Source organism: Carassius auratus, unplaced genomic scaffold, assembly GCF_003368295.1.
Source record: "Carassius auratus strain Wakin unplaced genomic scaffold, ASM336829v1 scaf_tig00009712, whole genome shotgun sequence".
Classification (NCBI taxonomy): Eukaryota; Metazoa; Chordata; class Actinopteri; order Cypriniformes; family Cyprinidae; genus Carassius; species Carassius auratus.
In genome coordinates this window covers 54-17,831 of record NW_020524063.1, presented here as the reverse complement: position 1 = coordinate 17,831, position 17,778 = coordinate 54, and the positions used below count along the sequence as shown (strand labels likewise).

Below are 17,778 nucleotides of genomic sequence, written 5' to 3'. Positions count from 1 at the left end.
TACGAAAAACCTTGATTATTCTGGTTAGTCACATTGTACTGCTATTATTTTGAACAATACTGTAGCATTACATTTTTGTGGGTCATGCATGGAAATGAGATAAGTATGGTGTTTTGATGAAACATAATGGTGCCAAAAAACAACAATTTACTTAAACATGAATTGTTCACAAGATGTATAAATTGCATTTACAAAAAAGATTGGATGAATTCTTATCTCATGCCAACTTAATAGATGTAATAATAAGGCCCAATTTTTATTTGATACGCAAATAAATGCAATAAAAAGACTAACTGCAGTTAATCCTTTAAATATTACAATGGCTTCATGTCTCCATTAGATTTTGAATTGTGAGCATGCTAATTCAAAGCTAATTCACACTGCACCAATAGACACCAGCAATTATCAGATTACATCAGAGTTTGTTAAAAATTCATACCATACTGTCCAGACATTCCTGACCTGACAAACACAGACCAATGGCAACAGACCAACAGACCTAACACACAGTTCTGAAATCCATCTAACGTGTCTGCTGGCCTCAGTTAGCGTCTGTTGATGCCGTGTGACCTAGCCTTAAGTCAATGGGAGAATTTTTTTTTTTTTTTTACCAAATTTCATATTAAATCAAAATTTCACCCAAAACAAATCAAAGCAGGTCAAATACCGTAAAACCATTTTATTTAGTCAGCAGCTGATAATACAAATAAATTATGTTGAGCTCTCACCCAATCTAATGAACAAATTAGAGTCTATAGATTTTTCTCAAGTTGAGGCTGTCCTCTATGCCCCCACCCACCCCACAAAAAATAACTCTTTATGGCACAAATAAAAACTGACATTAGAAGTTGGATGTATTTCCAGGTTATGTAGGTGCAACATGACTGAAGGACTCCTTATAGGATCTGGCATGTTTAGGTCCATCATGCCATCTTGAAAAAGCGAAACAAGACCAAACCTTTTTCTGTAGCCGATCAATATCTATTGCGACAGTAGACTGATTATCTCATTGGACTGGGTGGATGAATCTTAAAATACACACTACTCTCTTAAATCGTAGTTACTTCATTTTTCTGTTGGTCTTTAGTGATAATATCATGATGGCATATGTAACAGTGTTCTTGTATAGGAATCTCTATCATATGGCTTTCTGTAGAGGACCACACTGATCACCAGGCGTTCTCATCTTCCCAGTTTAGGTCATCGCCCCATCCTTCTGCCTCCGTCTATTGAGGCCAAACAAAAGTACATTCAGTTCATCATACAATTATAAAGCCATGAAATGGATTGGCCGCATAGGTAAACGTACCTCAGTCAAATCAGCAGCAAACTTTGTAGTGAGGCTCAGTGTATCTATTGATGGGTCTGAAGTGGTGTGTCCCGTGATGGGTTCTCTGACCGAGCTCTCCACGGGGGCAGAAGAGATGAGGATGACAGCTTTATATCTGGGACCATGTCTGCAAAGAAGTCTAGTTCTGGATCTGGCTGTGGCTTCTTCTTCACTGCAATTGTGAACTCCTTCCCGAGACATCCTGCTTCAGAGCTTTTGATTGTGCTTTTCGGCTTGGACTCTAATGCTAAACTTGTTTCGCTGGGTTCGAGGGCGTCACTTGCCTGGTTCCAACCGGTGTCCCATGATGAGGTATGCTTATGATCTGGAACACTTTTGACACTAGAGTTCAGTTTGAGTGCTTTTGAGTACCTTTGAGATCCGGCGCTAGATTCAGATGGAGATAACACCGTGCTTTTTGTTGATCTCTTTGGTACAGATACTGGTAAAGGAGTTGAGGGAGAGTGGTCTGAGGTCACTTCTGAGTCTTCAAAATCATCCCAGGGTTCTTCGTTTTCATCCTTATTGTCAGCGGAGTTGCTCCGACCTGGGACATCTGCTGACCGAATGCTAATCTGAACTGACTGGGTCTTGTCCTTCTCTGCTTCTTCTGTGTCACTCCAGTTAGGCCAGTCTTCGTCGGATCTCACCGCTCCGTTAGTTTTCATGTTGTCTGCAGCATGTGTGCCCATTCTGTACCCATTCAACGGGAACGACATCTCACTGCTAAATACTAGAGAGATCACTTGATTCAGAAGGCTTGTACATCCCAACACCAAATAGGGACAAACAAATGCAGTTCAAAATAACTACGGCATTTCTTTTCAAATTATTGCTTCACAATAAGCAGTACAGAAATGTTACTGTTAAGAGTGGCTTTAAAAATCAGTTGTGGCATACCTGCTCTCTCTGCTATGGTGTGCTGGGCGCCGGTCTTTTCAGTTGCTTGGAAGGAGTACATGTTTTCTTTGTCCTCTGAGCCCTTAGGGAATAGATTTAGGACCTTTGGTGGTTGTGAGACACGGGGATGGATTGGCCCAACAATATGCACAGGTGATGCTGCAGAGGAAAAGAGGTTTGGGATCAGTAAGGGTTTTTAATGGTTGGTTTTAATGGTTATTTGAAAAATGGAAGTAATATTGCGAAATATTATTACAATTTGATATAACCTTTTTCTATTTTAATGTATTTTAAAATGCAATTTATTCCTGTGATGGCAAAGCTGAATATTCAGTAGCCATTACTCCAGTCTTCAGTGATCCAGACACATGATCCTTCAGAAATCATTCTAATATGCTGATTTGATGATCGAGAATAATTTGAATTGTTATCGAATGCTGAAATCAATTCTGCTGCTTAATATTTTTGTGAAAACCGTGGTATATTAACCTCCTGGATCTTCTTTTTTTCTTTTTTTAATGAATAGAAATGTCGTTCAGAATAACCACATTTATTTTAAACGGTAATCGATGTGTTAATACATGTCTTCATATTAGTAGAGGATTAGTAGACAAATAACTATTGAGTTCAATTTTTTTTGTAGTCAGTGTGATTATTATATTATATATTAGTACAGATTTACTTTCTTTTCCTAAAAGAGTAACTAAATGCACTAATAGAAAACCAATTATAACAATTGTAACCCTGGAGCACAAAACCAGTCATAAGTAGCATGGGTATATTTTGTAGCATTGATTGATTTTCTTTTATGCCCATTTTTTTTTTAGTTATTTTGTACATTTCCGACAGTAAAGATATCAAAACTTAATTCTTGGTTAGTAATATGCATTGCTAAAAACTTAATTTGGACAAATTTAAAGGTGATTTTCTCATTTTAATTTTTTTGCACCCTCAGATTTCAGATTTTTAAACAGTTGCATCTCGACCAAATATTGTCCTAGCAAACCATACATCAATGGAAAGCTTAATTATTCAGCTTCCATATGATATATAAATCTCAATTTAAAAAAGTGTCCCTTATGTCTGACTTTGTGCTCCAGTGTCACAACTGTATATAAAATGATGCAGCAGTGTCCTCCAGTGGCCTCAAAACATAAATTCTTTTTAAGAAATAGAAATTATTCTTTATTTTAATTAGTGAAAGTCAATCAAGCTAACTTATTATGGTCATTAACTTATTTAAATGCGCAAAGAATAAGCAAACTCCCTCTCATGAAAGTGCATTAACAGACAGACAAGTGTCTTACTCTCTGGGGTGACCTCTGTGGACTTGGTGAAGTTTGGCGTAGTCCGTTTAAAGACTTTGGCTCTCTCCCCACCAACAACCACTTGGGCTCCCAGTAACGGAACAAGCACAGCCAAACTCTGTAGTGTCATAGCGACGAGTGAGTCATTTGTATCTCTCATTCCCCGCAAAACCTGCAAGATAAAGTGCGGGAAATAACTGACACAATTCCAGTATGAACTTGAAAACATCCTAACTTTACTCGAAAGAATTCAGTATCACTAAGCTGTTGAAACAAACACAAACACGGTCACAGTACCTGAGGAAGAATGTGATTTTTCAGTTCTTCATGGGGAAGGAACTCAGCATAGATATGAATGTGGGAGAGAAGCACGATCCTGACATGTTCCTCGTTCACCTTATAGAGCTTAAGAAGCTGAGGAACCACGTATCTCCGATACAAAGACAAAGATAGAAGACACTCCTCACCAGTGCTCACACTCGAGTCTGGACATCAGAAAACAGTCAGTCAACATCATAACTGAGACCAATGCTACTAAACAAGCGTACACAAATCATCTCCTAAAGTTTTACTGACTAGTTCTACCTTGCTTAGGCCGTAAGAGGTGAGGAAGGAAGCTTTTGACAGCCATGGGCTCAGCAAACACCAAAGAATTTAGCAATTTAGGAGCCAGACGTGTAGCAATTAACTCCTCTGGGAGGTTCTGAACTTGATCCAAGAGAAACCTACAGAAACGCACTAGTTATTCAAGCACGTCACCCTTCTAGAGTAATAAAATCATGCATTTGAAAGGGAAACTTACTTGAAGAATTCATTCTTCTCCTCTTCATTTTTCAGGGTCAAGCTCTTTAGAAAATTCATGATATCTAAGAAGTCATTTCTATAAGAATTAAATATTGCAAAGTTTAGGTATTTAAATGATTGAATTATCTTACTTCAATAGAAGTGAAATTGATTTCACAAGACGACTATTGATCCAAAAACTATTTTGAAGGCGAACCTGAAGAGCTTGTGAGTCAGCATGCAGTTGAGAGATGGGCGAGACATGGGGTCAGGGGTCAAGAGGCTGGCCTGCAGCATGTTCTTTAGACTCTCCAATAAATCATCTGAGACTGAGACAGAAAGTTTGGGTGGAGGAGCACACAGGGTTTACAAAGATGGGGAGCGGACATGGAAAAATAAATAAATGCGTGGAAGAAACAGGGAATGGAAAAACATACCACAATTTAGTGAGTGAGACTAAAAGAAAAAAAAATAGATAGCACACAAACAACAGCGCATATGTTTTTAGTGAAGCCCTGTTCCAAAAAAACAACAACATAAAAGCCAAAAGGCTGCATCATCATTACAGTGCTCATGTGAATCATTTTGTTCTTTGAAGACATCATAACCTGCCTTGAATGGAAAACTTGTACCCGACATGTAAAAAAGTTTTGCACGCAGTTGTCAGTCCATTAACAATTATGTCACAATGTCTATGCAGCAAGGGCTTAGCAACTCCCACAACAGGATGAGTCCTAGACACACTCAGCCTGCTTTGCATGCGTCTGTTGAATTAAGAGTGTTACTAACCATGTCCCGTCAGAAGTGGAAGAAGGGCCTCCACCATCACCCCGAATGAAAAAGCGTCTCGGGAGTGGGCATGCTTGTCGGGAAGAGTTTTGAATCCCTCAAGCTAAAAGTAAAAAAAATAACATTATTATATTGCTGAGACATAATGATCAGAACTGCGGTCAACGTTTAATTTTGTCCCAGGCCTTGTAAATTCCGGGAACAAAACTGAATATGATCATATATATACACTATCATTGAATTAAGGTTTGGGGTAGGGAAGTTTTTATAATGTTCACCAAGGCTGCATTAATCTGATTAAAAATGCAGTAAAAACAGTAATATTGTGAAACATTATTACATGTATTTATTATATTTACACATCTGTTTTCTATTTTAAACTGTTATTTGTTTGTACAATGGCAAAGTTGAATTTTCATTCTAATATGTTGTTTTGGTACATAAGTAACATTTCTTCTTCTTATCAATGTTATTATAAAACGGTTGTGCTGTTTTGTTGTACATTTGTTTTCTCATGACTCTTTGATAAATGGAATGTTTAAAAGATTAGCATTTATTTGAAATAGAAAATCTTTGTAACATTGTAAATCTTTAAATGTCTTTACCGTCAATGCATCCTTGCCGAGTCAACGTTTTTATTTCTTTAAAAAAAAAATAATACAAATATGGTCCCTACCTTCTCCTCTGGAGGAATGGCACCATTTTCCCTTACATTCTGGACACTTCTGAGAAACTGGAGAGGAATCACACACAAATAGAGTTACAGTACTTCATTTTGTATATACTTGTTATTAAAGGTATTTAACCAAATAACCAAACCATGCCATTAAAAATGTAATTTCACTTCATCTTTTGAAACAAGAGAAATTGAGTCCCAGAGGGTAAAAAAAAATTTATAGTTATGCATTCACTTTAAAGTATGTATAAAGGCATAAATCAACACTTAAGGCCGGGATATACTTCAAACGAAATCAAAGAAAGAACTGATATGACGTCATTTTGAACAAAATCAGGCCATAACGAAGTTCCAAACAGCTGACCAAAGCGAACTTTCTGGAGGAATTCGTTTCGGCTCCCTTTTACACCTTTGAGCTTCTATTGGTCTGTGGCGGTTACGGAATCAGTGGGTGTGTTCTGAAACTACACCTTCTTTGAAGTGCGATTTTGTTTTTTTCCCAGTTTGTTTCTCATTCAACGGAGGTCAGGCAAGAGAGAACAACATCTCCTAGTCACTAGCAACATGAATACACTGGAGTGTCGAATATCTGAGCTGGCACAAATAGATCCACATCTGTAAGATCGCTCGCAGAGATTTTTTTTTAAATTCGGAGAAAGAATTAGTTTCTAGAAAGAGTTAGCAACGAAGCTTGGTGTGGAACGACGGCAAAAAGCGATGCAGAGAAACATCGGTGACAAGTTTTACAAAGCCATGAAAAGAATGAAAGGAAAGAGTAAAGATATAAGGTAGCAAGTACCAAATACATGCGTTTCAAATAAATGTTAGACCATACTGCTGCTGCTGTTGTTGTTGTTCTTTCAACAAGTGAATTTAAAGGATATAAAATAAATGAAATGCCAAACGAACATACCATAATAAACCTCTGTTTTTATCAAAAGTAAATCATGACACCACATGAAATATAAAAAGGTGTAAGTAAACAGTTTATCCAGTTTAATAAACACTAATAAAATAAAATACCACAGACTGACTATTTCAGTCAAATTCAGTTATTTTTCAATATTTCTTTTTTCCACATCACGCTAAAATTTTACAGACTATGAAACATTCACACTTCCCGTAAAGGACTGATTATGGTTCTTTTACATTGCAAACATGATACTTGACTCTGAACTGCTGCTTAACATTATTCTTTTGTCTATAATATTCTGACCATTGGTGCTCGTCTCACAAATAGATTGTCTACACTTCATTTCATCGTTGTTGTGTTTAGGGGATACGCGAGAGCGTCCTGAGTGTCGGAAGCAGCAGTAGGTGTTGGAATGTTTGGAAACAGTATACCATCGCTAAGCCTTTTCAAACTTCTTTTTTTCCCCCAAACAAAGAACGAAAATGAACTTCGTTTGAAGTATACCGGGCCTTTAAGAATTTACGGATGTCACCTCTGGTGTTGCCTCTGAAAACTTGCAGACAGTTTCCATCCCTCCAAGTTTCCAGTGGCCATCTTCACTAACAAACACTGAGGATATGCACACATTGTTGTGACTTGATTTGCCCTAAGTGACAAGAGGAAGAGAAATGATTTAGTTGAAGTGTCTAAATATTATTCAAAATATTTAAAACAATAATTAATTGTGTCTTACCCTATCATGTAGAAAGACGAGTGCTTGCAGCAGGTCATAGAGGCCTGCACAGATCTCCTCTGGACTAAGATCATCTAGCAGCCGTTTTAATGGTTGAATTGGTTCTGTCACTAAATGTATACCTCCATCCTGCACTGAGCATGACAGGAACCGAAGAAGACATGGGTGCCTTAATGTCTTCAGATGCTGTAAAGGAATCAGGTAAATTAATGACAACGAACTGAGAGATTTGGAGATTTAAGAGTGGGTTTTATATATAATTTGTATTAAGTGACTTTACTATTATATACAGGTATAGAGAATTATGAGCAGGTGTTTCCAAACCTTTAACAGGCAATGTATGTCATTGGCGTGGTTACATATCAACTTTTACCTTGGCAGCTTTATTGACTTTATCTTCACTGTCCCGCTTGTGCACAAAGACGGAGGCAGGCTTGCCATCCCGAAGGAGGGCAGAGTATATGGTAAGACCAGATGGCAGTGTCAGCAAAGGCTCTTCCAGCACATAGCTTGGCAGGGCACTGCTCTCAGCACCCATCCTTACACTGAGGTGGTATGGTCTGCCTATCACACTGTCAGTGAAAAACATGAGTATCTGTCTATACTACAAAAAACACCCACATCTTGAATATCTTAGTTATGTATTCTGATGACAGACAATAACAATCAAGACAATGCAATAATCTTTCACTTCTGAAACTGGGTAACTTGAGTATTCATTGACATGCAACGATAAGCAACATGCAAATTGTCAAAAAGCAGCTGAATGTTACAATTTTAATTTGATGCTCTAACCTGGCTTTCAAGTACAATTAGAAAATAACATTCAGACTAAGATGTCACCGTTAATGATTGGCATATGGTTGCAATCACATGCAAGTTTTCTAATCAACGTGTCATTTTAGGGATTCTCGACAGAGCTGTATATACTGTTTATACTCTATCAACACTTCCAGAATAACACTGGACAAGCTCTCATCGTCATACATTAGACTGATTTGCTTCACTTGTTTTTACTCAGTATTCGGGAGAAATTTGTATTTTTTGTGCCAATCTATTCCTTATACAGGACAGATGTACAGCGAGCAGGATACCTGTATGGCCGGTGTCACCTCGCAGGAAGCGAATTGCCTAATAAAACCACTTTTCCTTTCCAGCAAACACCATTATAGCAACAACAAAAAAAAAAAAAACAACTCAGCGTTTGCTTTCCGTTAACTTCGACCAAGTCTTTGAGCCGCAGACAAACACTTTGAATTCATTTTTTTTCTACAACAAATCAGTCTATTTGACAGACTGCGTCGATTATTGCCGACGCACAACTTCCTGTTCGAAAACGGTAAACACCGACTCTTCCTGTTATAGATTTGGACTAAACCATCTGGCTATACAGGGGTGGATATGTCTCTTAATAACGAAAGCGGAAACATCTTTTAAGACTGCTTTTTAGCTCAGGATCTTGCGCAATGATATTCATTTTTTAAATGTTTATTCCGCTCGCTTGCAAATGAAGTTGTGCACAGTATACATGTATTCGACTCGAAAATACTTTCCCGAAATACCGAAATACTGTCAATGGTTTTTCCCTCGGTGGTGTGAGACAACGCAGGTTGACCAAACCGGGCATGAGCGATTTTATTGCTCAATGGCAGCTAATGTTAATTTGATTATGTGAATATGTAATACCTCATGTTCTTGTGGGATCGAATTAATAAAGCATAAAAAAAAAAAAAAAAAAAAAAGATTGCTAAATGGTTTTTATTGGCCGAACTACTAAACGTATTATTTATAAGTAGTTGTAGTAGTAGTAATTATTATTAATTATTAATTATTATTATTATTATTATTATTATTATTATTATTATTATTATTATTATTATTATTAATAATAATAATAATAATAATAATAATAATAATAATAATAATAATAAAACTGGACTGGAAGATAAATTAAGGAAAGAAATAGTAATAAATATATGTGTGCAATGGAAACACGATAAAAAAAAGTAAAAAATGTTAGGAAGGTTTATAAACAACTGAAAATACATAAATAAATAATAGTCTTTAAATGTGTTCATTCTGCCATTTCAATAATTTTGTTTGATTTTGTTTACATATTTATTTCTGGAAAAAAGAAAACAAAAGAAAAGAAAAAAGATAGGGCTATATCAGCAGCAGTAGGGAAGAAAACGCGTTAAGGTTCCCCTGGACACGGACACTACATTGACAAAACATAAAAAGCCTAGTCTATCACCATCAATAGGCTATTTGCTATGTCGCAGAAAGCTTTGCTTAAAAGTATTTGAGATTATTTGGATGCTAGAGACGAAAAATGCACCCATAAAATCCTATTGACAGAAATGTATTTCCTTATTTATATATATATATATATATATATATATATATATATATATATATATATATATATATATATATAAGATCTCCAACACTAGCTCGCTCTATTCTTTGTATTCAATCTGTTTTCTTTTTATTTATTATATTATTTAAAAGCCCTTGCTACGTACTGTAAGCTAACTGAGACTTGTTTTAGCACTTATATATCATTGCATTTTTGTTTTTGTTTTTGAGTGCTTCCACTGTCCTCATTTGTAAGTCGCTTTGGATAAAAGCGCCTGCTAAATGAATTAATGTAAACGTAAAAGTCTTTTCCCCATCTGGAAGTTGAAATGTTTTAATTGAAATAGTGTGTGTGATGTCACCCAGCGAACTTTGAGGGGAATGTGCAAGTCTGCTTGCCCAATATGTGAATCACCGCTCACCGTGCAAACGAGACGATTACTAATTCAGCACTGACTGTATAATTGGACCGACAGGGGAACACCAACGCACTCTGCCTCTATATAAAGGTGAAGATCACTGCAGGTGAAAAAACAGAGGCTCTCTTACTGTTATTCCAACAGTGAACAACCGAGATGGCTACATATCTGTCCTTACTGCTGCTGTTTGCCTATGCCTCCACAGGCTCTTCAGATCCAAGTAAGTCAGCAAAATAGTGCTCAATATATACTGCCAATCAAATGTTTAGAATACATTTTTTGTTGTGTATAACATAATTAATAACACATAATTATTCAAAACTTTGACCTATCTATCTATCTATCTATCTATCTATCTATCTATCTATCTATCTATCTATCTATCTATCTATCTATCTATCTATCTATCTATCTATCTATCTTTTATTCTGTAAACATAACAGTTTTGCTCTAAAACATGAACTGATTTCTGTTGACTGTAAATGATTAACTCATTTCTTGTTGCGTTTGTCTCTGTGTCTAAATGTACATATGTGTTTCTAAGCACACTGAATTCTCAGTCAAAGTCTGTTCTCTCTAAACTAAACACTGTTCTCTGTCCAGGTAGCTGTAAGGGTCGTTGTGGAGCTGGCTACTACAGAGGAAGTTTGTGCCAGTGTGACTACGAGTGTCTGAGCTTAAATGAGTGCTGTTCGGACTTTACACAGTTTTGTACTACAAGTAGGGTTTCATATGCACTCTCTGGGGCTGTTTCTGTAATACTGGATTAGCATTTGATGTGAATGTCATAAGCACTGGTGTAGTCTATATTCTTTGTAACAGTTTGTAGAATAAATTTGGTAAAACTACATTGCTATTGCTACATTATTTCTGATCACAGGTGACTCTTGCAAAGGACGCTGTGGGGAGCCTTTTCATAGAAGCAATCCATGTCACTGTGATATTGACTGTGTCTCATACAAACAGTGCTGCCCTGATTATGAGAACATGTGCTTGGTGGAAGGTAATAATGTAAACTACAAAGTGTTTTTGTGTGTAGTAGATAAAGGACGTACAGCATATTTGAATCAAATAAATAAATGTTCACCGATAATGCTGCAAATGCATGTGTGGTTGTAAATAGGTTTGCAATAACTGAAACTAATTGTATGTTTTTGATGCAACTAACATACACTGATTGGCTGCAAAATCATTTAAACAGCATATCACACTTTGGGGTCAGATTGGATTTGTTTTTGAAAGAAATCTTTTATTCTCAAAATGACTTCATTTATTTGATCAAAATACAGTTAGAACAGTAATGTTATTAAATATTATTACAGTTAAAAAATTACTTTTTAAATACCAGCATTATTACTCTTCATGTTGCTGCTTAATATATATATATATTTTTGCATGCATCTAATCTTGCCCTGATTTTACGCTTATGTCTCTGTGACTGTCACAGATACTGCCTTAAAACCAAGAAAAACTGCCACCGCAGCTCAAAGGACTGCTAACTTATGCCTAAACATAAAGAATAAAAAGTCTACAGGTATAATTACTGTAGCTTTGTCACAAATAACCAAATAAAAGTGTACTGATCTTTTGCTTCATGTAACCTGATTTCATGGTAACAGTACTCTTAAGGTATAGTTGTGATGTCTTTTTCTTTTTTTAGAAACCTCCAATGAGGACATGACCAATGATGAAGGGACTGGAGGTGAGTCTTTCTTTTTGACTCTCTTTTCCTGTAGGGCACTTGTTGAAAAAGTAATCATAAACTAGGTTACCTTGACATTTGATTATTTATGACAAAAGAGAAAGCACATGACTATACAGCAGACAACATTTTTTATCTACTTGGTTTTCTTATGCCGAGGCAGAAACTTTAATAATCCCTAAAGATGAAAGTGAATCCATACCTTCTGAGGGCCTTGGTTGAGCAATAATAATCATAACCTTTATTTGTCAAATATGCAAAACACAGCAAAAAGCAAAATTTGTTCACAAAGATATGTTGATGATTAGAACCAACAAAAGGTCCTCCAAGCACAGAACCAACAGAAGGTCCTCCAAGCACAGAACCAACAGAAGATCCAGCAAGCCCAGAACCAACAGAAAGTCCTCCAAGCACAGAACCAACAGAAAGTCCTCCAAGCACAGAACCAACAGAAAGTCCTCCAAGCACAGAACCAACAGAAAGTCCTCCAAGCACAGAACCAACAGAAGTTCCATCAGGCACAGAACCAACAGAAGGTCCATCTGGTACTGAACCAACAGAATTTCCAACCGTGGAACCAATAGAAAGTCCATCAAGCACAGAACCAATAGAAGTTCCATCAAACGCAGAACCAACAGAAAGTCCATCAAGCACAGAACCAACAGAAGTTCCATCAAACGCAGAGCCAACAGAAAGTCCATCAAGCACAGAACCAACAGAAGTTCCATCAACCGCAGAACCTACAGGAGGTCCTCCAAGCACAGCACCAACAGAAGTTTCATCAAGTGCAGAACCAACAGGAGGTTCTCCAAGCACAGCACCAACAGAAGTTTCTTCAAGTTCAGAACCAACAGGAGGTCCTCCAAGCACAGCACCAACAGAAATTTCTTCAAGTGCAGAACCAACAGGAGGTCCTCCAAGCATAGCACCAACAGAAATTCCATTAAGCGTAGAACCAACAGAATATTCTGTCAGTGAAATGACAACCAAGGCACAGAGTGAAGACCCAAAGGAATCGTCATCTCCCAGGGATCCTAGTGACATTATTCCAATCAAACCAACAGAAAAACCTCTTAAACCTATCTCAGAAAAGGATGGCAAAAAAGATAGTATTAAAGATTATCAAGCTGGTAAGAGCTTTCATGCTTTATAATTATTGTGTATTTATCGTTCATGCTTAATTATCAATTATTTTGTTTCCACTGAGAGCCTTCATGGTTTCCATCTGAACACTGTGCTGACGGGAACTAGTTATGTTTTTTTTATGTAATTTTAATACATCACTTCTTTTTTTAATTTTTTTTTTTTTTGCAGATGACTATGACTCTAACCTCTGCAGTGGGCGTCCAGTCAGTGGTTTGACTACTCTAAGAAATGGTACCATTGTGGTGTTCAGAGGTCAGTACCAGATGCACGCTCGCTTTATAGCAACACTATTTATTTTGGTTCAAAGCATTTAACCTTTTGAACAGAGTACAAAGAGAAAACAAAAAAAAAAACATTTAATTAAACAAAAAATTAAATGTAAAGTTCCAAAGTGTAGGGAACTGTGAACCCAGATGTTATTTGTGAATAAAATTCCACTTTCCCTTTCTTCTCTATAGGACATTATTTTTGGACACTGGACAAACAGAGAAATCCTGATCCTCCTCAGTTAATTACAAAGGTGTGGGGAATCCCATCTCCATCGACTCGGTTTACACCCGCTGCAACTGCGAGGGCAAAACCTACTTCTTCAAGGTTGATGCATAGTCATTACGACAAAAGACTTAAATTCACTACAGACTGACAATCACAGAAAATTCTAACTGAAGTGGTGCTTGACAACTCCTGATATGTCCTGTTTGTGCGTATTTCACAGGGAAGGAACTACTGGAGATTTGACAATGGTATGATGGATCCGGGCTTTCCCAAATCCATCAGCCAGGGCTTCGGACAGATTGGTCATATCACAGCTGCTTTATCTATACCTGAGTATAGAAGCAGAAAAGAGTCGGTAATCTTCTTCAGAAGAGGTAAGCAATGGAAGAAAAATTTACATGTACATTGTGCAAGCACACTATGGGTGCCTGTTTTTATTAGGTTGGTGTAAGAGTCTGATGCTTCAAGAGTTTTAAATTGATTCCTGCAGGTGGAATGGCACAAAAGTACACATACCAGGTTACTCCAAACTGTGGAAAAGAGCCAAAATATCCTGCGTTTAGAGTGTGGACGAGAGCCAGACGACAAGCTGGTAAAGAATCACGTTTAAATTGAAAATAAGGCCATTTTAAACAATACAGAATTACGTTGAATCACATTTAAAAAACAAAATATTTGGAAATTAGACAAAGGGAGAGGGGAAGGTTGTGTGCAGATAAGCATTTGTGCAAACATGCAGAAAAGTGAAAATACCATGTATAGTACTTCCTGGAACAGTTGTTTAAACAAGGCCTCAAACAGGGACATTTTGTTCCAGTTTAAGGCCCAACAGAGACCAGTTAAGTGACCTTAAACAGTTTAACGGAAACAGACCTTTGAGCTTTTTAATTCATTTGAAGATTTCTTCTTTCCACAGTTTCAGCTCTGGGGCCAGTGATCAGTATCTCAAAGACCTGGAGAGGATTTCCGACCATAGTGACCTCAGCTGTGTCTGTTCCCTCAAGAGTGAAAGAGGGCTACAAGTATTACGTATTCTCTCAAAGTGAGTGTTATGTCATTCATTAAAACTGCTTCTGGACATGATCCCAGCACGGTTTCAGGATACAGCTAATGAGTTCTCATGAGTTTTGTGGATGTCTGAATGTAGCTAAATTTGTCATGGATGGACAACTGAAAGCCAGGCTAATCACTTAACCAGTACTTTAGTATTATTTAGATTCTATTATAGTATTATTAATATTCTGAATTAGCTTTTATGGATTTCCAAGTTTATACTTTAATATCTTTCAGTCGGTTGCAGCCAAAGTAAGGTTTCTAATTCTCTTAAATATTTCTTCTGATATTTGATATTTTTTTATTGATCAAAAACACTGCTCTAAATGTTGCATTTCTGTTCCTTTCTTTCACAGACAAGTATTACAGCATGAAAATGGAAAGAGAAAAACCAGTAATCCTAAAACCTGCTACTGGTCCAAAGGAAAACTTAGCAACCAGCTTCTTTAAATGCCCAGAAACCCAGAAAAACTGAATCATTCATGTTTTTCCCTCATGCCATATACTGTACATTTATATTTCTAGTGATGCACTTGTCTTAGGTGCAGTGGAAAACATTTCATGGCAAGACAGAATTATGGACAAAGAAAGATTTTCTTCAAAAAATGTTTATTATGGATGTACGGATGTAAAATCATTCAATTAATATTAATGGATTGCTCTGAGCATTAAACTAACAAACGAAGCTTAAAATACATAGCCTTAAAGCAGAACAAAGGTACGGTTGTGTTCTTTTGGAGAGAATGTGTTGCTCCAGAGCTGCTTCACCTGGCAAAACGTCCCCTCATACCTGTGACGCCATCTACAGCAAGCAAGGCAAGAAAAGCTGTTAAATCCACTGTATCATGGCTAAAAACTAAGTGTGTGAAAAAATAAAGATATCTGCCACAGTTGGAGAAAATTTTACATATTCTTACCTCTCCTTACAAAGCTCCTAGAACCACGACCAGCAGTCCACTGTCTCCCAGATCCCGTTCTGACTTTAGGAGGCTGAGAGCTGCTTGTGTCTGAGAGAGAGAAAAGACGTATTTGTGAAACCGATATGAGATATTGGAGGTTAGCATAATTTTAGGGTTTATTTTTACCTGCAGAACTAGATGAAGGTTCCTGGCTTGTGGAAGGCAGACTGGCCTCATCTGATGGCTGGGCTAGTTCCTCCGCCTCAGTCTGTGACACAGCCTCAAGTGAAGCCTCAGCACTGTAGAAATATTTATCAGGAGACAGTGATCTTAATATACACACACCTGCTACATTATGGAGTCCATGATCTTTCAATAAAATAACAAACGTCTTAAGGTACAACAATAGAAGTAAACTGTGATCCCAGTGTCTTGTGCGGGTTGATTTAAAGGCTCATGTTTACCTGTCTCCTGCGTCCATGAACATGTCATCTCTCTCCTCCACTCCACTCGGGCCTGCAGGAGCACTAAGGCTGGGTGTGGAGGTGCTCACCATGGGCACAGACTGAGAAGCATGCTCAATCGCTTCAGATGCCAAGGTTTCTGATAAAATTGTCACTGAATGGATAAAAAAAAATAATATTATTTAACCAATTGTAAAATGGTAGAGGAGAATTAGGTATAAAATGGGGAAATTTTTTTTTTTAAATAGCTTGTCATCTCTCAGTTTGCCTCTGCCGCTAAATTCTCAGTAAATTAAACTGCACAAGTATCCACTGCATAATCCTGCACTTTTTTCCAAGATTGTTGTAAAATGATTTGGACTATTAGAATGCATGGGTTTGTTTGTACCTGGAGCGGAAATCTGTAGTGGGGTTGTGGGCACACTGCGGCCTCCTGACTCTTCCTCATGAGCTCCAAGGAAAACAGAACTGTCATACATGCCTAAACCTGCAGAACACACAGGGGACAGCATTAAAAAGTGAACCAACCAACCAACATTTGACAGAAAGAGCAGTTCATGAACAGTCATTAGTCTGAAAAAGAATGTTAGGCAATGTGTGCTACCTTGTGACGCAAGCTGGCCGAGATCTGAGTGAGAGGAGCTGGTCTGTGGGAGATCATCCGAAGGACCAAAGCGAAATCGTGACACGCCTGCCACCTGTGGAGAACTTCATACAACAGAGAATACATCAGTCATTTGACTAAAAAAAATAAATACAACCACAGCAGAGTGTATAGGTAAAAACACATACTGGATAGCTTCAGCAAATCCGTCTGAGCGAGGAGGAGGAAGTGTAGGGGTACTAGGAACAATCCTGTCATCATCCTCATAGAAATGTTGCTGTTGGAAAGCCAAAGTAAAAAAAAAAAAAAAAAAAAAAGAATTTTAAAAAGGTTTAAAACCGCTCAGACACAAACACACCACACAACCAAACCAAGAAAAAAAAGCAACTCACTGCACTACTGGCCATTCCAGAAGAAAGCTGGAGGCCTCGTCCCACTGACGGCCGTCGAACCGGGAGCCGCTACAGACACATGCAAGTTACTTTTTAAACACACATTCCTAGCAATGCCTAACAACTCCTCAGGGTATGCCACTCAGTATACTGAGACCTGTGCACACACCTGGACTTGAGCAGGGGGTCCCAACTCTTGAGCAGGTGGGGCCAAGATGTTTAGACGAGGTGGAAGAGGATGCTGAGGTCTCCTGGGTGACTGGGGGTGAGGCCGAGGGGCGGAACTGGTGACAGGAGCTTCAAAAACATCCAATGTGCTAGTTTCAACTGAAACGTCACATACAGATGAAAGGAAATGAGAAAGTATTTTAAAACAACAAATTGACTTTATGAAACTTGACAACCTTAATACTGTTCACTGTAAATACATGGAAAGATCAACACAACGGACACAACCGTACGTCCTTTCAGACAGATGGTTAGGTCACGCTCACTTACAGCCTTGAGAATCTGCCATGCGTGGGTGGAGTCGGTCGCTCCGAGACTTTCCTCTGTCTCAGTGCCTGGATCTGTGGGATCAGGGCCCTTGGAAAGGATGGTGTGGAAGAGAGGTAGAGCGGAAATTAGCAGGAAGAACATTTCTATTTAATTTCGTGGGTATTTAATTTCGATTCATACATAAACAGGGAACGTTTGTCTGAAGCAGAATGGATTTTAATGACGGTTATTCTCATAAATCATGTTTAAAGGCTGTTGAACCAGCTATTCATAAATACATTGCATAATGGCAAGTTGCGGTTGGATCATTAAAATGC

At 37.7% G+C, this 17,778-nt stretch overlaps 2 protein-coding genes and 1 pseudogene across 2 annotated transcripts; 1 reads left to right on the top strand and 2 right to left on the bottom strand.

The window, feature by feature from the left end:
• Window positions 1-666: 666 nt before the first annotated feature.
• On the bottom strand, window positions 667-8,778 carry LOC113072631 (protein-associating with the carboxyl-terminal domain of ezrin-like; annotated as a pseudogene).
• A 1,423-nt stretch (window positions 8,779-10,201) lies between these two features.
• Window positions 10,202-15,500, top strand: LOC113072629 (proteoglycan 4-like). Its single transcript, XM_026245613.1, is given in 12 exon segments — window positions 10,202-10,428; window positions 10,812-10,928; window positions 11,089-11,211; window positions 11,869-11,910; window positions 12,219-13,040; window positions 13,225-13,308; window positions 13,515-13,595; window positions 13,598-13,650; window positions 13,772-13,925; window positions 14,042-14,143; window positions 14,468-14,593; window positions 14,961-15,500. Coding segments are annotated over 12 exon segments (1,887 nt in total). The 5' UTR covers window positions 10,202-10,364; the 3' UTR covers window positions 15,080-15,500.
• LOC113072630 (nucleoprotein TPR-like) lies at window positions 15,197-17,572 on the bottom strand. Its single transcript, XM_026245614.1, has 10 exons — window positions 17,462-17,572; window positions 17,133-17,290; window positions 16,964-17,032; window positions 16,760-16,848; window positions 16,572-16,675; window positions 16,356-16,454; window positions 15,968-16,121; window positions 15,690-15,802; window positions 15,522-15,611; window positions 15,197-15,406 (listed from the first exon to the last, which is right to left on the bottom strand). The coding sequence occupies exons 1-10, from the start codon at window positions 17,478-17,480 to the stop codon at window positions 15,369-15,371; spliced, it is 933 nt and encodes a 310-aa protein (XP_026101399.1). The 5' UTR covers window positions 17,481-17,572; the 3' UTR covers window positions 15,197-15,368.
• Window positions 17,573-17,778: the final 206 nt, after the last annotated feature.